Genomic DNA, 25,886 nt, shown 5'->3' on the forward strand with positions numbered 1-25,886 from the left:
GCATATAGCAAGGCTTCTGCCAGTTTTTTTCCCCTGGCCACAGCTTCTTGTACTGCTCTGGAGGATGATCCCAATGTGGAACCTTTTTTCAGAAAAGAAATGTTCTCAGAATCCCCACAATGCTTTCTGATGTTGCATAGAATGGAATATTTGACATTTCTAGGTACCTCATGTTTTTTGGGTCTGCATGTTAAATTGGTTATATTTGGTAGGAGGGAAATGGGCATTGGGTTGCAATTTTTTTTGGGTGGGTGGGGAAAGAAATTGAATATGCTACTAATTGTGTGGGAATAATTTTGTCAATTGCCTGTCAAAACCTGTTAAGTTTTTAACTTAGTTTAACAAATTAAAAAAAAAAATCTGGGTACCTTAGCAAATTTCATGCAATGCTGAGATACCTGGGATTTTTACAACCTTGCTGGTTTGCAGAGAACTCCTGGATCTGTAAGTTCAGTGCAGAGTGTAGCATAACAATTGGCTCTTCAGGCTGCTTTGCACATCCAGGAAAAAAATCGCCAACCATGTCTGAGTACCTTGTGCTTCTGTGTAATATGCAAATGGAGAAATTACACATCTCCCCTGCAGTAAGACATATGAATTCCATACACATTTGGTACGTGGGTGTGTGGAATGTGAAACTGGATTTATTTTATAAGCCTTTGGCTGCAACCCTAACCACACTTTCCTGACAGTAAGCCCCACTGAACAAAATAGGACTTACTTCTGAGTAGACCTGGTTAGGACTGTGCCCTAAGTCATATATTCATATTACATTTGACACTAAAGACCATGTAACCTCCAACCTTTCAAATTTCCTGAATATGACTTAAAGGCAGAAGTTTCTAGTTTTCTTTTGCCAGAAACGGGCTTACAGGATGAGCAGAATTGTTTGAAGCATGAGATCCTATTTTCTGTGTAATCAAAGTGTACTTTAACTGAGGCCTGCATTTTCTAAAAAGAGACGACTTTAGCTGTTCTCGAAGAAACTACTGTTGAGAAGAACCCAAAAGCTCTGCTTAGGTCATGCACAGATCAAAGGAATATTTGAGGGGAGAGAATGAGACACAGGATGTTTCCCCTAAAACTATTCTTTCACCTAGTTTAAAGACTTGAGGACTTTCCCACTACTTCCTCAAGTTCATCTGCAAAGGTGCTAGTCAGCAGAAAGCATTGGTTTGGCTTCTTGCTTGATAGCTTGCTTCTTGTTTGAAAATTGTTCTTTGAATTGATTGTTTAGGGCAAGCATAAATATATATATAGTGCATTCTACACCAGGGTATTAAACTGATTGCAGAAACATGGAAAACATGTCTTTCTCTGCAATGGTGAATTTTGAATAACTAGGTTTTATTTATAGCACATGAAGTTTCTACCCACTTGCCTCTTTCTGCCTGTGGGAGTTTGAAAGGGGGGGGGAACCCCTTTTCAACCCTTTCTTTCTATGGGGGATGTGAGAGTTCCTATCTTGTGCACTACCTGAAAGCACGTAAAGTGAGAGTGTGAGTCACTGGCACATCCAATGTTTTCCCACATCTCTTAGTGTGTGAAGCAGCTCTTGGAGTAAAGTAGAAATGCGCTATTTGGTTTTTTGTTTTGTTTTTTTAATTCCCATAGCTTTTGGCACAGAACTGCATTACTATGTCAGATTAGAATTGCTGTGCAAGGTCATGAGAGAGTAAATATGTGTGAGTCAAAGACTGATCATATCTGGTTGCTAAGCTGTTAAAAGCAGGGATTCCATAAGTCTAAGTGCCCAAAGGATGTTGGCTGCATGGAGCAATGCTCTGAGTGCTAGAGTTTATTAATCAAATTATATCCACTCTTCCCTTCAAACTTTATATTGTATTTTGGCAATTTACTAAAATGACTTACAGCTCAATCCAATGCATGTTTACTCAGACCCAAAACCCATTATGTTCATAGGGGCTTACTAGTAGGATTTCACCTGTAGTTATTTAGGGACAAGCACTAAGAATTTGTAAATTGTTCTTTTAGTGGTTATGAATTCTTATTTTCCATTTTGGGGCCAGTTTTCATAATCATAAATTTAAGCTTATTTTGACATACTGAATGCAGTGGTAGTGTGTATATTATTACATTTATAAAATACGAGTAGAAAATACAGTTTTCTAAATACAGTAGAACCTCCAAAGTTGACCACCTCTCTATAATGACAACCTCCTTAAGTTGACCTAATTTTCACAGTATGGACAGACACTGCATATACACTATGGGAGACCAACTTCTCTGTATTGACCACCTCCGTAAGTTGTATCTTGATCTCTTTGACCATAGCACAGAGTATTAATTTACCCTCTGTATGTTGCCTACTGAACGTGATACTGTGGGCCTGTGTTTTGTCTGGTTTGTCCCATCTTGGAAAAGCAAGAAGCCACGCGACAATCCCTCCTCTATGCCTGCTAGCGCGTGTGCGAAAGGGTTTTTATAGGTGGGCACACTGCACATAGCCAACAGACCTGTGCTGGCTGCCGATTGTACCTGGACATGTACCAAGTTGTGAGGGACATAAGGTTGCTTGTGCATAGTGAAGCCACTGTCCCTTCACTTTGGTTCCCATCATCAGTGCATTACTCATGAAGATGCTGAAAAACACCAGTCCTAGGACAGATCCTTGAGGCACTCCACTTTCCACCTCTCTCCACTTTTTTTGTCAATTGCCCATTGACACCCACTCTTTGTTTCCTGATCCTCAACCAGTTCCCAATCCATGAGAGGACTTGTCTTCTTATTCCCTGACTGTGGAGTTTTCTCAACAGCTTTTAGTTAGGGACCGTATCAAACACCTTCTGGCATTTAGGGCGCAATCCTAACCGGCAGTTATGCTGGTATAGGTGGCCTTGGAGGGTTGCAAATGTGCCATAAAGCACGTTTGCGCCTCCTTAGGTGGGAGCTGCGTCAGCGCATTCAGATGCGCCAACATGCGGATGGAGGCAGAAGCCTCTGCCACAGCTTCAGCGACACCACTTGTGTCGGCGCGAGCATGCCAACATAAGCAACAAAGGTAGGCGTGGGGGGCGTGGGGAGGGGGCGGGAGGGGGCGTTACTGGGCGGGCAGAGGGTGGGCCCAGGGGCGGGCCCGGGACCCAGCGGTTATGCCGGATCCCAACCCCTGTCCCCGGGGAGAGCGGAGAGGCTTCAAGCCACTCCACTCTCCTCAGACTTGCGCCACCTCCGGAGGTGGCGCAGGTTCGAGGAGACCCATAGGGGCGCACAGGTAACTCACGGGTAAGGGGAAAAGCTTCCCTTTGCCTGTGGCTGAGCTGCTGCTCGTTGCAATCCCGCATTGGATGCAGCGCAAGCCTCCTGGCTTGCCTGCTTCAGCATGGGTTAGGATTGCGCCCTTAGTGAATCTGAGACCCAGTGGAGGCCAGGCAGCCTAAGAAAAAAGTGTTTGTTTTTTTTTTAGCTGTTGGGGCTATGTAACATGCTACATGCTATGGGCTGGCAAGGGATAGCATTGGTCTGCCTGTCTGCTATGAAACCAAGTATTTTTTTTTAACTTACAATTTTTTTAAGCTTATGAATTTTCAGAGGTTTTTTTAAACACTGATTGTGGGCTGTTTATTCTCTGTCTCTTGATATAGATATAGATGATATAAATAGTAAGCATCACAAGAGGATCAATTCTCATTTGCAATAAAACTTTTAAAAAATCCAATCTAAATAATAACTTGGCCTTGCATTTGTTGTCCTGGGAGCTAAACACTATAATATTTAAATGCCTTTTTTCTGTATGTTGACCACCTCCCTATGTTGACCAATTTCCTCCAGTCCCTTGGGTGGCCAACTTAAAGAGGTTCTACTGTATTTAGAACATGTAAAAAGTCCTACTGTTAAAATGCTAGTGCAGTGGTTTACAAACTGGTGGGTCGCGACCCACCAGGGGAACTGAAAGCTGGGCATTCCCCCTTAAGGGTAGTGGCTCTGTTCTAATGACAGTGCTGCAGGGATTTTCCCTGTTTTCCCACAAAAACTGGAAGTAGCTTTAGATCAGAGATAAGGGCTGTTTACAGCAGCCATGGGGGCGATCAGAGGGAGCTGAGAGCCTCCAGGACCCTGCAGAAGGCCAGCGCTGCCCCCGAGGAAAGTAAAAAAGGCCCTTGAAAGTGGCAGCACTGCAATCCCTGCTGGTACTGTCCCCCTCCTTGCCTCCCTCCCTCCCATGCAAACACTTACCTGGTTCCCAACTCCTCTGTAGAATTTAAGTACATCTAGTACATTAAGTGCTAGTACATCTTTAAGTGTAGGAAAGGGAGCCTTGGGATAAACTACTAGAGACAGAGTTCTATAATAAAGAATTGTAGCCTATGCTTTTCATACATGTTGCTTTGGCAATTGTCTTGAGATATTGCTGGTTGTCCACGAACATAAGAACAGCCCCACTGGATCAGGCCATTGGCCCATCTAGTCCAGCTTCCTGTATCTCACAGCGGCCCACCAAATGCCCCAGGGAGCACACCAGATAACAAGAGACCTGCATCCTGGTGCCCTCCCTTGCATAGCCGATTTCTAAAATCATGAGGTTGCATATACACATCATGGCTTGTAACCCGTAATGGATTTTTCCTCCAGAAACTTGTCCAATTACCTTTTAAAGGTGTCCAGGCCAGTCGCCAATACCACATCCTGTGGCAAAGAGTTCCACAGACCAGCCACACGCTGAGTAAAGAAATATTTTATTTTGTCTGTCCTAACTCTCCCAACATTCAATTTTAGTGGATGTCCCCTGGTTCTGGTGTTATGTGAGAGTGTAAAGAACATCTTTCTATCCACTCTGTTCATCCCATGCATAATTTTGTATGTCTCAATCTTGTCCCCCCTCAGGCATCTCTTTTCTAGGCTGAAAAGGCCCAAATGCTGTAGCCTTTCCTCATAAGGAAGGTGCACTGAATTTGTCTTTTCAGTTTCAAAGTGTTTAAGATTCATTTTCCAACTGGCAAGACTATTAGTATTAAACATTTGAAACTAGAATGCTAGTGGATTTTTTTATTTTATTTATGGCATATAAGTGGGACTGGCATCTTCCCAATGCTATTTGCCTACATCCAGGGTACGTTTTTAAAGACCCAAGTAGGCCAATTTTCTTCCTGTTCAACTTGTTGCTGCCGTTTTTTCAGCCTTGGAATCCTGTGACTTGTAGAGCCACTGAGCATGTTCAATCTGTATCAGGTGGACTTTTGGATTATTTTTGCTTTCATTTAATATCCAACTTCACTTTTATTTACAAATTTACTTCTCTGTGTCTTCATACCATGGGAGTCCCTGGATAAGTAGAAACAACTATCTTGTCTTTGGGTGACTCCACTTTGCATACAATCTGGCGCCATCAAGCAAGGCATCTCCTTATCCGTACAACACAAAGTTATGTAAAAGGTCAGCCATAGATCCACTGAGTCATCGATAACTACCTTAAACATTTGTGATGAGAATGAACGGAACAGTATTTTTTTGTGTTCTTTTATCTGTCAAACCTTTCTTCTTTATTTTTACAGGTGCTGTTTAAGATTCCTAAAAGTTTCTGGCCTTTTAATCTTTGTAGTTGTGTGTTCTGTAAGTACTGGATTTTCAAATTCAGCCTCTAATAGTATTTTAAATAGGATCCACTCTGAGAGCGTATCTATGCCGCAGCTTTATGCACTCCCTGTTCAACCAGGAAAAGGGAAGTGTTCCTTAAAAAACACAGAAACCTTTTTGTCCAAGTTTTGTATCATTGTGCACTGATGCTTAGAAGTTGAAGCAGACTGGAGAATTAAATGTCACCTGCAGACATGCAACCTGAAATCATTCTCTAGCTTCTTTCTCCAAACTACCACCTCTGTCATTCTAAACCAGACTTGCAGCCCAATTCTACCTAAACATCTCTGCACCAATGCAACTGTACAGCTACGCTGCATCTCCCAGGGAAGTTTAGCAAGAAGAAGGACTCCTCAAGGTAAGGAACATTTGTCTCCTTGCCCTGGGAAAGTCCCAGCTGCCACTTTGAGTCAATCTGGGCCTGCGTCATCTCTATAACTGGCACAGGTCTGCGTGAATCTGTTGGTGGATTAAGCCCTAGAAGGGGGAGAGGTGATGATGTGTGCTGGCGTCACTGATCCAGCCCCCTATCTGGGCCTGATCAGTCTACCGCTACTCCTGTTACCACCCTCCCTCTGCCCTATTACACCCCTGCCTTCCTCCACCCCTGCGCTGTACATAGTGCAGTACATAGGCCTTCCCACTGGCTCTGCAAACAGATGTGCTGCCACAACATGCTTCATGGCATGTTTGCAGCCGTGCATGCTGGTGAAGTGTGTGCTCTGCCACAATGAGATGAGTATAGGATTGGGCCATTAAATTGATCATGATAATTTGGATTACTGGCTATGTTGGACAAGCACATTGAATAGATTATTTATAAATGCTCTCTGAGAAACAGTTTCATATGCTGTCAGAGATAGTGGTGAGGATGCTGCTGTCATGTAGCTGGATCCCAGATCCCTTTGGTAGCATTTCTTGGAAGGAAATGGGTTGGATAACCCGTATTATTCCTCCCCTACTGCCTGGCCCTGAAAATGGGATAAGGTGGGAAAATATCACATCAGTCCCCTGAACCACGTGATTTCTTCTAACAAGTGATGCAACAGGTTGGCTAAAGTCAATTAAGTTTAGACTTACAAAGACAAATCTGCTTCCCAACTTTAGCACATTGAAGTATGGGGTGTCCTAAATGTTTTTACTTTAAACATTCATGTAGGAAATGTCAGAATATTCCACCTCATTTTGTCACCCAGGAATGTAGAAGTAGGTAGATACTGAGGTCTGGGTGGCGAACCTAAGAATATTTTTACTGAAACAGGACAGGAAAACAACATTTTTCTTTTTATAAAAAAATCTGTAATGTGAATGCTAAACCCAAATTGGTTAGAATGTACATGTAGATTAAAAATGGAGGGAGGTGTAGCGGGGGAGCAAGCGGATGGGAGGAGGGCAGGACTCCCATGTCAGGCTGTGTGGTCTGACATGGAACTCGTTGATTCTGCGTTGACTCAAGAGCCACCACAGAATCAAGTAGCCCCATTGCAGGGCTGTTTCCATTGCAGGACTTGGGGGAAAGTAGGTTTTGGGTTTCTTTTACTTGGGGAGACGAAAGTCCCCTTCTCCTTAGGAGCTGCCGCAGCTACCCGGTTGTGCATTGGATGCTGTGGTAGCCATTTTGGCACTGTGGCAGCCCCGCGCTCCAGGAAGCTCAGGATTGAGCTGCCCTTCTCCCAGGTAAGTGTGTAGTGTGCAACTGTAGGGCCCAATCCTATTTGACCACTGCACTGTTGGAATGCATGTTCTGGTGGTGCAGTATGCTTTTGGTGGTTGCAACATGGAACCCATCATTCTGTGCAGCTGGGCTGCCACTGCAAGTAGTGAGCAGCTGTAACTATGTGCCAATAACCACCAGAGAAACCCTGGCATGGATAAATTGGCGTGTGGGGTGGGTGTTGGGTGGGGGAATGGGGAGGGGGAATGTCAAAGTGATTGGAGCTGGGAGGGGGTGTGTTGAGGCCAGGCGGCAGTATTGGCAGCATAAGCCCCACTGGAATCCTAACCCCCTTCCTGGCTTTGATTTCCTGTCCTGGGTCCACTTGGACTTGTGCCAGCAAAAGTAGCCAGTGCAGCTCCAAGTAGACCCATCAGGACAGTGGAGGCTTACCCTGGTCAAGGGAACAAATGTTCTTACCTGAAGGAGTCCTCTGGGACCTGAAACTCTCCTGTGGGATCTGCAGCGCACACCCCGTTGGTGCTCTTGTATTGCTGCCTGGGGAATTAGGTAGGATTGCCCATGTCATGTGTAACTGCTCTCAGCGTATACCACAATTCAATAGGTATGTATTTGGGACATAAAGCTTAGTGGCAGGATTCCTGCTTTAGAGATAGTGTTAAAAATCTATCAGTCTCTTTCCAAATTTTTTTTTTGGCAGATCTTAATAATTAGTTATGGTTTATTTATCACTTTGGCAATTTATGGCATAACCATTTTTATGTACCATCTCAGATTTTATTCAGCATTCATCCCGAAAATGGAACTCCCTGGCAGATGCTGGCTGTGTCGCCTAGGGACAGCTACAGTATCCTTCATCCATTATGTGGTTTTTTTAAACAGCAGCAATTGAGCAGTTTGGTATTGAGCTGCTGACAGTAGGCTGATTCAAAATGGCTGATAGGAAATGGCTGACTTGTTGCTTGCTAAATTAAATACTGACAGTGATTTATTTCTTTTGATCCTCCGATGCTGTGCCCTGGGACTGCTTTTAAACTAGTGAATTAATTGTTTCGCAAATCTGTTCCCCTGAGTTTGTTATCCAAGAGATAATGAAGACTGCAAGGTTTTGGTTTTCTTTTATATCTCTCTTAATACGCTCTCTGCATATCACTGTGAAAATCACTTGGTGCAAAATGAAATGCAGTTGCTGAAAGGGTAAGTGGTAGTTTCGATGGGAGCAACAAAACTCATAGGGAAAGAAAACTTAAATTCGGTTATTCTTTGCATTATGGCCTCAATTTTATTTGCTGACAGTGGCACACAGAGGGCAAGGTAGAAATGCTTTGCACAGGCATATTAGAGGCCGAGTCCACACAGCCACTAGTGTACCTGCTATAGCAACCATCCAGCCCTTGAGAACAGCACACAAGTAGAACCTCATATCATTGCACCATGACTATGTGAGGCACTTCTTAACAATTCTCAGGCCACTCAACAGCAGCCCAAGGCATTGCTGTCCTAACAAGGTACCCTGTGAATCTTGCTGCTGTCTGCTCCCTTCCTCACTCTAGAAACAAGATAAACATTGCCATAGTCCAGTTTTCCCAACTCCTACAGGGAAGTTGGGAACCAGGTAAGTGTTTGTGTGGCGGAGAGGGGGGCAGCGATGGCACCACAGCAGTCACAGCACTACCACTTCTAAGGGAATTTTTTACTTACCTGGGGGGCAGTGCTGGCCTCCTGCAGAGTCCTAGAGGCTCACAGCCCTCTCTGATCGCCTTCACTGCTACTGCAAACAGCTCTGATCTAAAGCTACTTCTGGTTTTTGCTGGAAAACAGGAAGTAGCTTTAGATCAGAGATAAGGGCTGTTTACAACAGCCATGGAAGAGATCCGAGGGGGCTGCAAGCCTCCAGGACACTGCAGGAGGCCAGTGCTGCCCCCAAGGTAAGTAAAACAGCCCCTTGGAAGGGACAGTGCCGCAATTCCTGCAGCGCTGTTGCTGCCATTGGAGCAGGGCCACTCCCCTTAAGGGGAAATGCCCTGTTTTCGGTTCCCCTGGTGGATCACAGCACCAGTTTGGGAACCATTGCTATAGTCCTATTAATCAGTTATAACTCACATAGCATGGGTGGGCAGGCTTGTGCTATTCATATCAGCTTAATATGTTGGGAATGAGAGTGGACTGTTCGCTTGCGCTACATGAGGAAGTGGGTAGAACAGTTTCAAAACAGATATTGGCAGAACATTAATTTTAAAATTATTTTAAATCACCTCTTAGGATTTATTAAGGGTCATTATTCTGGCCACGAGTCCAATGAGATGGTCCAGTTGCACCATGGTTACCTGGCACAATGGGATTGCTTCCTCTCTTTGTTTCCCATAATTAATTTTCCTTGCTTTGCCCTGTTTCCAATGCACACTTGATGCTCGGTGCTGAGGTGGCTTGGCTGCTGCAATGAGACGCAAAGGCAGTGAACCATGCGTCCGTCCAGCCTCGCCCACATGTGCTTCCTTGGATTGATGAGAATTTTCTATGTCTCTAAAGACTTACTCAAAATCTATTTTTAGCACAAATGCACTTGCTTTCCACTTTGGCAAGGATTCAAATTACATAGCTTCAGTGTAATTTTCCAAAATGGTGAAGTTGCGGCTTATTGAAGTCTTTTCATCTGTGGCTTATTGGCTTAAATGTGAGCTTTTACAATGGGAGGTGTTTGGTGCCAACACACACTACAAGCATTCTTTTATTGGAAGTGCTGTGTGCTTGGCTTGTTGTTTGTAAAATGTTTTTGGACAGTTAGTCCAAGTATCTATGCAGATTGTGAGCTATCACTAGCTGAGACAAGAGGCATCTCTGAAAACTGGGGTTATAAGAGCTCCCACCCTCCCATCTCCAAATTAGACCAGATCTGATATTTATCAATTTATTTTTACCCTATCCATTTAGGGTTACCAGGTTATTGTCAATTGAGAATCCTCAATGATCTGAGGTCTGGTAGATTTAAAATCACCAACAGTGCTTCAGATGCTCTGGGCAAACAAATTAGAGATGGCAATGAAATATGTCTGCTTTTTCCCATAATGGAAGCAATTTTTAGTTTTATTGGCCTGTTCTGAATTACTTGCTCTACTTTGCCATTCATTACTGCACTTCTTTCATGCTGTGTTCGTAATAACTTCTGCTCTAATCTATCCAAAATTATAACCCTTTATATAGGGAAATGGAGGGCAGGGTTTGAACATAGCAAATTATCATAATATAAAGAAACTTTTAGAGATAAGATAATCAGTAGTCTTATTTGATAATGATATCAATCAGTCAAGCCAAACGTCCCCTCACTTCCTTCTTTCAAGCAATAATTTCTGCTCTCCCCACTTACATTAAGACTATTTAAGATTTAAAACTATTTAAGACTATTTAAGATTTAAGACTATTTAAGACTATTTAAGAGACACTTGGCCAACAGTCTGAGGCAAAGAGGCAAAGAAGGAAGGCCCATAGCCAGGGAGACAGACCAGGGACAGACTGCACTTACTCCCGGTGTGGAAGGGATTGTTACTCCCGAATCGGCCTTTTCAGCCACACTATTTGCTGTTCCAGAACCACCATTCAGAGCGCGATACCATAGCCTTTCGAGACTGAAGGTTGCCAACAATTTAAGATTAATTTACCATATCTAGATTACTAATCTCTCATGGACCGTTTGTTGAGCAAATGATTTGTTTCTCATTTTAGCCCCATAGATTCATTTATTTGTATTGTGGGCTCACAATCACTGAGACAAACAACCCAATCCTACCCTTCCATGTTATAGTTTGCAACTGTGCAAGCAGAGCACGCGCTATGTACTGTGCTGGTGGGGGGGGGGGTGACCCGAAAGCCAGCCAGAGACAAATTCTTACCTCTAGGTGGCTTTCCTGGACTTCTGTGAATCTCCTCAGAGACCTACACCAGTTATGTAGCTGATGTCAGTCTGTGGAGAGAGAAGGGACAAGATGGAGTGGGAAAGAGGGGATTAAATCCTGGTGCAAGCTGCTGCTGCGGGGATCCATCATGCCCTCGCCACCAACTTAACAGAGATGGAACTGCCTTGCTTTGGGGTGGTGGCCCCAAATGGCCTGGCAGTGGTGCAGTGTTTGTGCCATCGCTGGCACTTTTATGACAGCGTATCAGGATATACACTGTCACACACACCCATAGGATTGAGCCAAAAGCCCCTTTCAGAGTTTTACTGAATACATGGATATAGGGAGCCAGTTGTGTGCCCCCTTCCTTGATCCTTCAGGCAGGCTGAAGGTTTGAAACCTGAAGGTCAGCATAGTTCCTATGGGCCTACAGCTATACGCACGTACTACGAGATTGCTTTCTACATAATTGGGAGACCCCCTTGCTTTTCAGGTGTTCAACATATGTATATTGAATGAGTATGGGGAGGTAAGCCCTGCTTTTGGCCTGTCCACATTCAGCTGAAGGATAAAAAAGCGTATGCAAACTGTACATTGTAGGCTTGTCTGCATGATTGGGTACCCTGCTTTTTTGCAGGTTTCCTAACCCCCACATATAGATGTATGTGTGAATAGTTTGTACATGTATTGAGTCAGTTCTGGTCTTCAACCAGACTTGTGGTGGCTTGTCCCTCCCTGTGCATGCACCTTAAAATGTGCATGCACCTGTTTCTGATTGTATGGAGAGAGATCTGCTTATATATCATTATATGCATATCATCTCTAGGAAGACCTTCAGCTAAATGCATTGAGATGGGAGAATAGGGATAGCATGCATAATCTTGTTCCCTTTCTCAATGAATGCAAGAAACCAAAAAAAGTGGCTAAAATATTTTAGGTGATGAAGATTTGAAAGAGAAAAGCAAAGGCCATAATCCAGAGGATCATGTACTTCTTTTCTGTGGGCTTGGCATCTCTGGATATGAGTATCTACAGATGCCAAGCCCATGGCTGAAGGGCCTCAAAGACCTCCTGATGCAACCGGAAGTGCCTTCCAGTCGTGACTGGGAGGTATTCTGAGGCATGGTGAGGTCGTGAACAACCTTCCTGTGCCTCAGAAGGCCTCCCAGAGGCTTCTGAAAGGCACTTCCGGTTTACCAGCATGGTCCCCATGGATTTCATTATCCACTGAATTTGGTATCTGCAGGGGGTTGTGGAATGGATCCCCTATGGATACCGAGGACCCCACTCTATGGACAACAATAAATTCTCTTTCTCCGTATGTGGATGCACAGGCCTTCCACAAATACTTTTGTAAAAATGTGCATGGGTGAACAATTAGGTGTGTATAGGAATATAGGTGTCCACCAGTATCCATGAAAGATAGGTTCCTGCTTCTACCACGGATACCTGAAACTGCGGATAGCCTTGAATCCTACTTAAATTCTCCCTGTCATGCAAATGATCTCCTCTCTTCTTTGCAAACACTTTGTAAAAGGGAGATTTTTTTTCTTCCTTTCGCTTTGGAACAGGAAGCAGACAGCAATAACCTAGACCAGGGATATCTAAACTATGGCCTGGGGACTACATCCGGCCTACCACAAGATTTTATCTGGTCTGCAGCAACACTTTTTTTTTATCAGAGCATTTTTTAAAAACTTGACATTTTTACTGATTACTGATCATTTCTCAGTTTTACTTCAATGTGGAGGTCTGGTCTAGAGGGTAGAGCCTCCATTAGCCCAAAAATAACATCCGAAGGTCACCAGTTCAAGGCCACTGGCAGCTCTGTGAATGGGGAGACCTTGAAGCAGCTGGCAAGCTGAGCTGAGTTATTCTACCTGCTCTTTGGTGTGGGCAAAGAAGCGACTTGGCTGCCCTTCAAGTGAGAGATGAAGGAGCTGCGTGGGAGGCAACTGGAGGCCAGAAGTGATACCAGACCGTGAAAGATCCATCTGAAATGTTGTGCGGTTCTTGAAAGATAGAACCTTTCTGTTATTGTAAAAATCCCCTTGTGGGTTTAGAGATAGCCTGCCTATGTGAACAGCCTTGAATAAAGTCAGAGGAGTAATCCAATGACCAGAAAGGTGGTATATAAATACCAGTATTATTATTATTATTATTATTATTATTATTATTAGTCACATTTCTCTTTTGTTCTGAATCATATGCTGGTTACAAAAAAGATCCAAGTAAATCTTATTTATTCATTTAAATTTCGTTCATATGTTTATAAAACCAATTTTTTTTTGGCCTGTGAAAATGTGCAAAATATATGATGTGGCCCTTGTAATGAAAAGTTTGGAGAACCCTGAGCTAGACTCATAGCTGTTAGAGGACTTCCTGTTAGTGTTCTCATTATCGCCTCCTGTAGTGTTCCTATAGCAGCTAGTCAAGGTTCTTAATATTTGCTTCCTGTTCTAAAGTGAAAGGAAGTAAAACCATTCTTTTGCAAACCACTACATTTGTAGATTTAACTCTATTATCCCAACCACACTGGCCTCTCTCTCTCCCCCCCCCCCCGTTAGCCCAATCCTGGTGATGCTTCTCAGTTTAGACTGCACCCAACACTTGCTCATACAGTATTTGTTTCAGAGGAAGGTGACATGCAGGTCAGCCAAGGCCCAGATGTGCCATTTCATTAGAAGGCCATGGTTGGGCATGTAGCGGGAAGTAGTCTTTGGCTATGTAGGGCATGTATTAAGTTTGCTAGTTCATCTTTTTCTCTTTATAATAACCCGGAGTACTTAGTTTTATACTTGTTTCATTGCAATTATTGCACACAGGCTTTGAAATCAAACTGCTTTGTAGGTCAGGTGGCTGCTATTGTCTGAAAATTAACATATAGCCAATGAGCCTCCTGGTTAAGTGCTTCAAATTAGTCCTGCAGAGGATGCCACATTTTACGTGTGATGCAAGGTAGGAGCTTTCAGTTAAAGCTATACTAGCTGCTTTGTTCTTTATGGATATGATATCATGAAAATAAAGTTTGTTTTCTTCCTATAATTTCAAGTTTCCTTTGTAATGGCTTTTGAATGTGCCATTTGTATAATTATAGGGTATATTTTAGTCAAATTGTGAAAAAGGAAGCAGCTGTAATTATGTGCACCTGAAGCTTTTTTGCAGATACAAATTATTGGCTATACTCATAAAATGGCCTACACGGCATCAAAATGCCCCACGGCCATTAGGTTAATTAATACAGGTCAGCAAATCTTTTGAGGCACAGCAATTCAAAAGTGAGATAGAGAATTTAAGCCATATAGTATCCAGTTCATCTGGCCCCGGAAAATGTAGCAGATTTCTCTTCCACCACCCCCGGACACTGTAGTATTAAACGTCTCCTACTGACAGTTTTGTTCAAAAGGATATTATTGTGGTTTTCTGGCAGTATTCTTAATCTTTCTGGGTAGTGATTTCATTTGTAGCAATTATACAGTGAATTCAGATTGTCAGTTGTATTAGGTAATGCTGTTATCAGTCCATTTTGGAAAACAAGTGCAGCCAAGGCAATGTAGCAAAAATGCATTTTGTAAGGGCCAAAATATACATTACTTGTAATTTGTATTTTGGTTCAGTGTTTTTTTCCTTTTAATGTTTGAAAATAATGTGTTTCTCTCTCTCTTTCTCGCTCTGTGTGCGCATATGTTTGGAAGAGAGAGAGAGAGAATATCACTGGGTTAGGGGGACATTGCCATTTGTCCCTTGCTTTGGTTCCAAATAGAATCCAGGCAGTACAGTGGAAAGCAAGTGTACCCCCTTTACAATGGTTTTGCTGTGATTCACTCTCCCTCCCCACACACTATCAAAAAAATTTAAGAAATAATACTGAGCTCAATACCTACCCCTGCCAATTGCCACAGGGATAAAGGGAGAATGAGCACTCCTTCCTCCTCTAATGTGACAGAGGAAAAAGCATACAACCCATGAATTTTTCTCCAGTGTGTTTACCTTTCTTGCTGCTGTGGCTATTGTTCTGCTTTGTTGCTGTTTATAGATTTGAACACATTCATCAGAGTTTCATCAATAAGATTTAGGACAGGAGTGCTTTTATATAGGCATTTTGAATGTTCTTCAATTTAATTCTCTGAAACAGGACACCTGCCTGTTTCTGAACCAATTTCCAGGTAGTTGTTATAGAAACAGTTGTGTTCTAAAGCATGTGGAATTGGTTTGGATCGCTGGAGCCAAACTAAACCAGAGAAAGCTTCTTTTTGTGGTGGCAGAATGAATAAGGTAAATCAAAGTGTTTCATGTTTTCTCCTTTCTGTTAAAATTGTGATCCTTGACTGTCTTGATATCAGCGATGAACGTTACCAATTTTCGTGATTCTGCCCTTCTAAAGGTAGAACTGGGAGGTCCTTTTGTAACCAATCTGGTAGATCAGAAATCAGAAGGATTTGTTGTAGTTCAAATTGGACATGTGGAAGACTCTGGGCCTAGAAGGAGACGCCAGCAGCAGGTAAGGTGTTAGAAGTCCACGGTCTGCTTCCGTTTTACATTCATAAGACTTGGGAAATGCTCACTGTCATAAGTCATCTTAAATGTAGTGAGGAGAGTGTGAGGATGTATATCTATGTACCAAGAAGGTTTGCATAAAGCCGCAGTTCAAAAGTTGGTTCTGGGTGGAAATGAATGTCAACAAAATGAGGTTTCTAACCATGCAGTTTCGTCAAAACACCATTAGATTGTGGGGTCCTTGGGAGCACGTAAGCGTGTGGTAGGCCTTGCTTAATCTGCATATTATCCCCACGGCCACTGAGAGGAATTTTATCAGGGGGTTCAAAGTTTCTTTTGGGCCCCTTCCCAAAGAGGGAGGGGATGTAACAGAGTTGGGGGGTGGCAATGCAGGTTACAATGGAGGTGGGCAGAATGGAGGTAAAACAGTCAGGGGAAAAGTGACAACAGCTGGAATAGTCTTTGGAGCCAAGGTTTGGAACCAGTCTTCCCAATGCAGAGCTCAGGTCTCCCTACCTGTCTGGTGTTGGCAGCTAGATACAGTAATACGGAAAACCAAACATACTCCTAAGTCTCTCTAAAATATTTCAAATATAGAAAATCATTGCAGGAGATTAGTATCATTGAATTTAGGCTAACACTAGAATGGAAATTGTCCTGTGTAGACCAAAAGTGACTTCTGCAGCAGCTGCAGTCCTGCAGCTGTGTCACTGAGCTCCTCTACACTCCTTCATGGTAAGCAGATCTACAAGCCAAAGAGCTACTGTTGCAGGTCAGTTTCCTCCCAGATGTGACACTGTTAAGGAATGTATGCATTCCTGAGCCTGTTGTGTATGGCTTATGGCAGTAGTCACTGCTATGTGCCCACAGTAATACCCCCAGCAGCCTGCACGGGCAGTGAGTCTGGGTGCAATTGGAAAATATAAGATCCCAGGAAATTTCTGAGCCCCCTCCTTTGGCTCATGGGCACCTTTCTGATCCTGGGCCCGGATACAAATTACCCCCTTTACCCTCTTCTCCTAGGCCCTGATTATGCATTGCAAATTGTTCACTCCCTCACAAATGAGACTAAAAGTAAGACTAAAAGTATGAGACTAAAAGTAAGCCGAACAGAAAGGGAAATTCATTCATTTATTCATTCATTCCTTTTTTATCCCACATGGGCACCCAAAGTGGCTTACAGAGCATACAAAATATATATAAAAACAATTCATTGTGATTAAAGCATAACTAAAAATGACCAACATAATAAAAGAATAACAGTAAAAATGGGGGAGGGATAATGGGCAATTTGCAGGGGAGAATCTTTGGATGCAGTAAGAAAGAAACTGCGGATTCAGTTTCAGCTAATTCCAGCTATTCTGTCTGTATGTCTGTACCTCTCTCATTTTGCTTTCCAAAATTTGCCACGTCTGGACTTAACTAGATGTGACAATGGATGTGCATTGTTGTATTTCCATTCCTTTAATGTTTGGCAAACAGCAACTGTGGCGGATCCTAATCCGGGGACATGCAGTGTGGGGGTGGCAGGTGAGGCAGAACTGCCCAACCAGAGTCCTTCAAAAAGCTCTGCTGCTGCCTTTATGAGTGTGCAAGCTGTTCAGCGTGCATGGGCTGTTACTACTTGCACACTCACATAACAGTGGTGCACTTTTGAAGGACTCCGGTGGGGTGGTTCTGCCTCCCCTACTGCCCCCACCCCACACTTCTGTGGCCTGATCCATATTGAAACCATGACACAGAGACGTTCCCCATTTATTAGGAAATACTATAATATGCTGACTTTTGAGTCCTATGGATGAAGCATCAAACAACTATTCTGAACTATTAGTCTAACAAAGGGATAGTAGTCAACTAGAAGTCATATTTCCTGGCTGTCTTTACCATTGGTTGAAGAAGGTATTTATGTTGTGTGTCTTTTCAATAAGTCTTTTCCAACAAATTTTCAACTGATAAAGCAGAGGGAGGAAAGATCAAGCAAGGGCATGAATCTTCTTTTAAATCATTGATGTCATTTTTTTTTTCTTGTAGATCTTATACAACTGGACCCTACCTTTAAATGTTAGGAAAAATGAACAAGTTATTGTGACCAGAACCTTTGAGATGTTAAGCAGGTTGGTTCATGAAACCAAAGAACTCCATTGAAGCCATAGTTTAATTTAAATTTAGTAGATATCCAAATAGTCAATATGGTTCAAATCCTGATTTTTTTTTTAATGGATAGCACTCTTCACCTGTGTAAGAGACTACAGCATGTTCATAAACCTTACACATCTAGTAATTGTTCAGAGGGAACTTCAGTCCTCATGCTTGTGTACCTAGCAGGAGCCCTTTATCCATTGTCCCTGCTGCTGGGAAGAAGATTGAAGCCCAACCCCCTCCCTTCCCTCTCATCAAACTATAGCCTGATTCTACCCTCACATTATGCTGGCAGATCTCACAATTGACCAGCTTAATGCCCACCACAGTTGTAGTTACTTTGCCATTCTGCAGCTCGCTGTCGACGGCATGCAGCTGGTAAACACTCTGCCAGTGGTGAATTGTGGAACCTCCACCGTCAATGGTAAATTGGTGGCAGAGGTGGATTGAGTGGGATTGGGCCAGGCCAATCCTGTCTACAGTCAGCCAAAGAACCTGATGTAGGTCTCAGGAGATCCATCGGGAACCAGGCAGCCTATGGAGAGTTAAGTAAAATTGTTCTTTACTTATGTCTCCTAGGCTTCTTGGCTAGGAGAAAGCTGGTCCCAGCTGGTCTGGAGCATGCAGCACTCGCTATGTCGGCAGTGCTGCATGCTCTGGGCTGGCCCTAAATAGGATTGCAGCTATAGCCTAACAGCACTGAAATCTTCTGATAGCAGAAAAGAATGAGAAGGCGATCTTCACAAGTGATGCTGAAACTAATTTTAACATTTCCTGGATTCTTTTCTGATCCACATTAAACTCTTTCAGGAGCTCCATATTTTGTACTAAAGTGGAATTTCAGATAAGTGTTAGTGGTAAAAATGCCATCAATATTATTCTTAATGTTTAATAAAATTCTAATCATGGCAATCGCTGGCTTGGGAACATTATAATAGCTGCAGGAAAGCTGTCTTAACATTTAATAGATATAGTATTGCTTAGAAAATTTAGCTATTACTGTTTCAGCCTACCAAACATCATTTTTTGAAATCTCTTTCAACAGCAAAGAAAATTTCATAAGCATTCAAGCTCTTGTTCAGGAATCAGACGTTGTTCCTCTTTCCATGACACATCAATATCTTCATGCCAATGTGGAGACCCAAGTAATAATAGCATCAGTCATTTTAGCTGGTGTTTATGTGCTGATCATATTTGAGGTAAGCACAGAATTTGCAATTTCTTTTTTTTTTTTTTTTAATTAAAGGGAAATAGGCACAGGATAGTTTCTGACAATAAATTTCAAAATTACTAAACAAAACTAGGATAGATATCAGCTCATTGTTGCCAAGTACATGGACTATGGTCAGTGAGCCTCAGTCTGGATCACTTTTTGTTTATTTTTGAATTTGCCAATTTTATGGGATTGGAAATGGAGTATTGTCGTAAACAAAGGGGGGTTTGGGTGCCCAGGGTTCTTGGTTTTCGAACCCTAAAGCCCTCAAGGCCCCATTCCCAGTAGTACTACCACCACCCTGTACGTGCCAGTGCCTCAGTCCAGGGACACTGAGACCCTCTAGGCTTAATTCTATTCCTTGCCGGCACTGAGCTCTTTCTCCAATTAAAACCTCAGTCCTCAAGTTACTAGACCTCAATGAGCACTTGGTAGCTTGCTGAACGGCTAGGCAGGATTCTGAATCTTTGTCCCCAACAGACAATGAAACAACTTAGTAAAAGATATTTTAGTTTATTAAGTACATAAGGTTACACACTCTACAATAAGGCAGCAAATGCTAGAGGCATAAACATCTAGGAAACATATCAGCAATAAAATAATAAAGCTAGCTGGCTATCTCTATTAATACCTATCTCTCACCTGGGTCAGTTACTCTTGTAGATCTTTTAGCTACAAGGCTACCTATGAGGCCAGGTGCCCATGATGGACAATGGAGCTCACACGCGTGCAGGATGTTGCACCCAAAACTCTGTTCAAGAAAGCCTGCTCACACCCCCTGGGCACTCATTATTATACTTCTTATGCTAATAGTACTGAGGTGACTTCATACTTATTAGACTGTTCGATCAGAACCCTTGAGGAACAGAACCTTTTCGAAGTTGGCCTTGTTGCTAACCCCTCATAGTTCTTGCCCCGCCCAACTGGAGATCCACAGCTGCACTCCATCACCCTTGATAAGGCGCCTCTCTGTCTCCTAAGGTGCTAAACATTCCAATTGGTTGTAATTCTTGTTATCTGTCCTTCCTGGTCAGCAAAGGAGAGACAACAAATCCTTTTGTTTATTTACTCACATTCCTGCAACTGGGAACTGCTAGCAACTTCTCAGTTACACTATCTTAGTTTGGTTCAGGCTTCACATGCCAACCTAGGCCTAACATGTACTCATTCATGACAAGTATAAAAAGAGATCTCAACTGTGCAACAAATTTAAAAACATTATTTGGTCTCTGGTTTCTCTAAAGAAGTCTGAGTTATCCCATGCTGATCTGCCATTTCTTTAACCAAGAGGAAGCCACCAGTATCATTTCAGATCACTGGGCATTCTAGGACAAGCTTTGGCCCCAAAAGCTGGAAGTTCCACTCCTGTAGCACCTGCCCTGGCCGTGGGCCAAGTTGACAGGACCCTGGCCAGGTGGCCTAGAAGGGAGCTGATTCTGGCAGCTGCAGGTGGGGCCTGAGAGGGGGGCCGGCGAAAGGGGTGAGGTGACCTAAGAGCTTGACTTGAAGTGACTAGTGAGGAGGAAGGGACAGGCCAGGCCAGGAACCAGCCCTCTGTAAGCAGAATCAGCAGACTGATAAGCAGACTGATAAGGAGGCCTATGAGAGATAAGGAGGCTAAACCATCAGGGCCAAATCCCAGAAACCCCCAAGAAGAGCCAAAGGCCTCTAGGGAAGAGGACATGGGTGCTGGAACCCTCTCCACTTGCCATAACTGAGGCTAACCTTGCCTAGGGGTTGATCTTGGGGCCCCCAGCACCAACTCCAAGGGCTCCATCTCAAGCCATTTTAGATCTACTTGTGAGCTGAAGTTGCAGGAGCCTGGTTAGAACCCTGCTCAGTGTACAGGCCCTGGACATGCCTCTTGCTGCTTGTAATTGCACATATAGGGTTTTGGTGTCTAGCAGCCAGCAAAGGCTCACTTAGGCTTTTAAGAAGCTGCATGAAGGTGTGTTGTTCCACCAGCAATTGTCTCTTCAGGATGGACTGTTTTACATACAGCAGCGAGTGTGGATCCACCTACACTGCCCCAGTCCCAAAATGTTTCCCAGAAGCAGTGGATGAAGCAGGGTCCAAGGTAACCTTTGACTCAAAGATTAAAGTGCTCTCACTACTCTGTGAAATTATAAAGAATGTAGGATCTGAACTCCCACAGCTGTTTGAAGTTTAGGAATAGCAAGGCAAAGGGCAGTAGGTGATTTCCGTCTAGCCACACAACTATATGTTTCCCTCCCCTCAGTTATGTCTTCCAAATATGGATTCCCCCTCCATCATCTTTTGTTTTTACGGTACAATCTGCACCAAATTTTGTATTTGTTTTATAGCTGTGTTTGCTTGGATATTTTGCTATAACTTGTTATCTCATTCTTTCTCTGTAAGTAGATATAGGATTCTTTTTCATCTATAATACATTGGAAACTAACTATAACTTGGGCTGAAAATTCAGATTGCATTTGGTGTTCAGCCACTGGATGGTGCTGCTTACTGTTCCAAGGCTTGGGCACTGCTCTCCACTGCAGTGTTCTTTTTGCCTGGCTTTCTTGCACAAAGAGTGTTGTTTTCTAGCAACAATCAGCATGGTACCATTTTTTTTTCAACCCGAAGCAGAAAAGCTACTTTCAAGATTGTCCCATTTTTAAAAAAATTTTCACCTCCCTCATAAAATTAATGTTGAGATGTGTCACGTTTTGATACGAGCTGTGCACGTGGCCTCATCTTGCATTGTATATTTTTGTTTTCTTTTTCTGGTGGAGGCTGGCAGGCAGGCAGCAGAATATTAAGCTAGGTTAATTGAATGCAACTGTACAGCTTCCAGTATGCCTAAGGCATGCAAGGGGAAAGAGAGCCATAAAGCCTTAAAAATTTAACTGTGTGCAAGAACACCTCTCTATGTGCGCATGCCCACCTATGCGTACACACACTTCTCATGCACCCAAACGTTAAACTCCTTTTATTAAGCAGCATCAGAGTTCGGTTTAAGAAATTATAAATGATAGTAAAAAGAATAGCTACAAAGGAAATGAGATAGTAAAAGGAATAACAATAAAGCTGAAATGTATAAGGAAAAATAGTTGCAATCCAGAAGGTGAGACATTAAAATCAGGCAGCATGCATTTCAAACAATGCTGAATTCAAGGAAAAAAGGAATACTGTTACATCAGTTATTGCTCATAAAAGCCCACAGCATTCCAATGGAACAACTAAAATTATACATTTTAGTGACTGAAGCAAATTGAACACAGGTGTTTTGGTTTTAAACTGCTGTGAGTGTTCTATGTAGTGGCAGACCTCTGCAGCCCCTGCACCCTGGGGCAAAGGTCCACGATGGCTCCCCCCACAGGATGCCGTTGCCCCCCTGTGTGCAAATTTGCTCCCCCCCCCACTTGGTGTGAAATGGAACCTCGCGCGACTCCAGGACGCATCAGGAAAACCTGCTGGGGCTTTTCTGCGGTCTTAAACTGTGCTTCCAGCAACTGTGTCGGGAACCTCAGTGAGGCTTCCACACAGGTCTAGAAGCGCGTAGTGCTCCACACCCGGGACATTTACCCCTTTCACTTAATGGCAGGTCTGCCACTAGTTTGATGACGAAAGACAAACAGACATGCATCTCAGCTTTATATATATTTAAACATAGAAACAATGAAAATGTAGCCTACCTGTGACTATGTGCACTGGTCATAGTTAGTGGAAAGTGGTTTTCACTTGTGTGTGTTTCCCTGGATACCTTGTAATTTGTCATACCTTTGGATACCTTTGTCTGGATACCTTTGTCAATTTGAGCTCTTCTGTCAACTCTTTCTTTAAAAAAATTATCAGTTTCAGAGCCCAATTCTATTGTTCCCCCACCCCTGCTATTGCAGTTGTGCCAAAAATGGATGTATCCAGCCCTGGGGGATGGTGGATCAGGAGGTTTCAGAGGTGAGAGGGGAGTTAAATCCTGCAGTGTAAGCCTCCCACTCTGCAATGGTTCTCTTTGAACCTGTGCTAGCGATTTTGCAAGTGTAAGTCTGAGAGAAAGGGATATGATCTGGTACATGCCCTCACCACTGGATCCTGCAGCCTCCTCATTTCTGTCACACCTATTCCCTGCCCAGTTTTGCCCCATTCTGCCCTTCCCTACATCTCCTGCTTCTCTTGCTGACTTACCTGCTCCAGCTGATGGTGGGAGAGCAACGCGAGTGGGAAGGCACCAACCTTCCTGACAGCATGCTACATAGTATGCTTCCAGAAAGTACTTCATGATATTTTTGTAGCAGTTAATACTGGCAGCATTCCCATTCCACCAGTTCTAAAGCCCAATAAGATTTGACTGGGAAGTGGTACATCAGTAGCTCATGCCATCTTGAAAAAAAATGCCCTGAAAGGCAAATCAACCTTGTTTACTGCTTCACAATTCGTGTTGTCTTCACTATAAGGGCAGCATTATTCTATCTCAGCAATAAATATGGCAGGCCTGCAGAACTGGTCTGTAACCGCAAATGAAGCTCACAAGATATTGTGGCTTTCTTAGTTATAGGTAACTCTCCTCACCCAGCATCTTGTTTTTGGAATCTCAGGCAAACAGCAAGAATGGAGTTTCCAAGCCATTTGTGGGTAACCATACATGTTGTACAAACCTGAAAGATAATGATACTGAAATTGAGTAAGTCCTGTGTATTGAATTCCCCATCAAATGTTCGTTAAGGATGCAGTCGCTATACATACTTACCCGGGAGTAATTAAACTCAGTTTAACTCAGTTAAATTATTGAATGATGTGCCTAGAATTGCAGTGTGGGTAGGTTCAACTTAAGTAGTATGCACTTGTACTCGTATTGTAAGCAAATGCATCATTTTTTTCTGAATGTTTGAGAGTGGAGCATTTGCTTACAATACGAATGCAAAGCCAGCTTCTCAACCTCATTCAGAATGAATTTGAACATCAGATTATCATGGATCTGAATGAGCCTGAGGTTTTTCTAAGACAGACAGCTAGTAAAGCTTCTTCCATTCCCCTGAACTGTGTGGATTGGATTCTTTTATTTGGAGCAATCTGAAGCAATCACTCCTACACAACCCTATTTGTGGAATGTAGTCTTTTTACGCGGGTTGCTGACATGCTGGTGGATTAAGCCTTCTATTGGGTTATGAGTTATATCTAACAGTTTTCTTATGGTTTTCTGAAGTCAGTAAAAATGGTCCCACTGGACCAGTGTTTGAAGACATGTGACTACCCCAATCTATTCATTTGTTTTTTTGAATGAACCAAAATGCCTCTACACATTTCTAACAGTTCTGAAGGCTTTCTAAATGCTTGAAATTTGTATTCTTTCCTATGGTCTCATCAATTGAATGGTAACTTTTCATGCTTGAGATTAATTTCTCCCATAGTACATAATATGACAATCTCTTGAATAGTGATTGAATGTGCAATGAAGTAGGGAATGAAAATTTTCTGAAAGAATCTTTACTGTGTTGCTTTGGATTATTGAAGTGTATCATTGGAAGAGTTTGAGGTTATGTTCTTCATGTGGCACTGGGTAAAATGGTTGTGATAATTATTTGAAATTGATGTAGGGGTTGTAAATGAACTTGTAGGATCCATAATCAGTTTGCAAGCTAATTTGTTCAGGAGAGCAATGTCGGAAACAGAAGAAGGCAAAGTCATGAGTTGAAACATAAATAAGCAAGTGATTCCTAGTCCCAACTTTATGAATAAAAAAATGAGAAAAAATCAAACAACTGTAGAGAATTAAATATTGCAGTCATAAGCACTTTTACTAGGGAGTGAGTCCCATTGAATTCAGTGGTAGTTATTTCCAAGTAAACATGCTCAGCCTAAGTTAGCATGTTTAAAATATTACTTTTGCTTGTACTTTTCTATGGAGCCAGGAAAACTGAATAACATTATGTATCTGCATAGGCAAGGGAGTGAGCACATCAAATCAGGAGAATGTGAGCCAGCGAAGTTAGTTTTCCTTCTGGCCATACATCATCTTTATTTATCTTCACCTGTTGTTTTATTGAACATCTTCTTTAGCATACACAGGAATCAGATTAGCGCCTTATGGAGGTTGCCAGAATTGATACCTTTTTGTGCATTTTCCTCCAGGCAGAGATTGTGTATTGTAACTTGTCCAATTGACTTTAAATCTGAATACATTGGCATACTTTTTGAGAAAGAATGAATGTTGTTCAAATGGCATACATCAGGTAGCCTTCAAGTGCTCCCTAAATTTCATTCTAAATTTATTTCTTCTTGCAAAATCTTGCGACTTGTTAACGATGATTCAGTAATTAGGTTGCCTGAATACGTTCCGCAACATAAAACTGAATAAACCTTAAGAGACAACCTGAGTTTTCCAATATAATGATATAGTACTGAACTATATGATATGTTTAGAATACAAGATGGATTTGTCCTTGGTTTAAATATTGTTGCCTCATTTGCCTGGTTCAGTTCAGCTTGATAAAAAAAAATCAGGAGGAGTTGTGCTTGTTTTCCACATGTGCCAAAGACTAGTTCTGACTTGGCTTTCATTCTTACTCATGAAAGCGGGTTATGTGGGGAGCTTTTGTGATTTTGTCAATTCGTGATACTTTTTTTGCTTTTTAATTTACCATAATGTACCTCCCACATTATAGCTCACATTATAGCTCATTATAGCTCACCCTAAACTGATTCTCCATTTGCTCCCCTCATTCCAAAGTAGGAAGTAGTAGGAAGCAGAAGGGAAATGTGTGCAATACCTGGACTTAAGTCTGTGGAAGCAGCATAGTTGCAAGAGAGCGAGTCACAAGAGAGTGACTAAGATGATTAGTCGCAAGTAGTCGCAAGAGAGCAACTAAGATGATTACTGGGCTGGGGCACCTTCCTTATGAGGAAAGGTTATGGCGTT

The 25,886-nt window shown here is 42.6% G+C and overlaps 1 protein-coding gene across 1 annotated transcript in view; it reads left to right on the plus strand.

The window, feature by feature from the left end:
- Nucleotides 1-25,886, plus strand: part of OCA2 (OCA2 melanosomal transmembrane protein) — a 173,540-nt gene that overhangs the window by 19,694 nt on the left and 127,960 nt on the right. The window contains exons 4-8 of the mRNA XM_066621921.1: nucleotides 5,514-5,571; nucleotides 8,045-8,117; nucleotides 15,504-15,661; nucleotides 17,689-17,771; nucleotides 18,842-18,995. Of these exons, the coding sequence (XP_066478018.1) occupies nucleotides 5,514-5,571; nucleotides 8,045-8,117; nucleotides 15,504-15,661; nucleotides 17,689-17,771; nucleotides 18,842-18,995 (526 nt within the window). The remainder of the gene's footprint in view (nucleotides 1-5,513; nucleotides 5,572-8,044; nucleotides 8,118-15,503; nucleotides 15,662-17,688; nucleotides 17,772-18,841; nucleotides 18,996-25,886) is intronic.

Source organism: Tiliqua scincoides, chromosome 3 (assembly GCF_035046505.1).
Source record: "Tiliqua scincoides isolate rTilSci1 chromosome 3, rTilSci1.hap2, whole genome shotgun sequence".
Classification (NCBI taxonomy): domain Eukaryota; kingdom Metazoa; phylum Chordata; class Lepidosauria; order Squamata; family Scincidae; genus Tiliqua; species Tiliqua scincoides.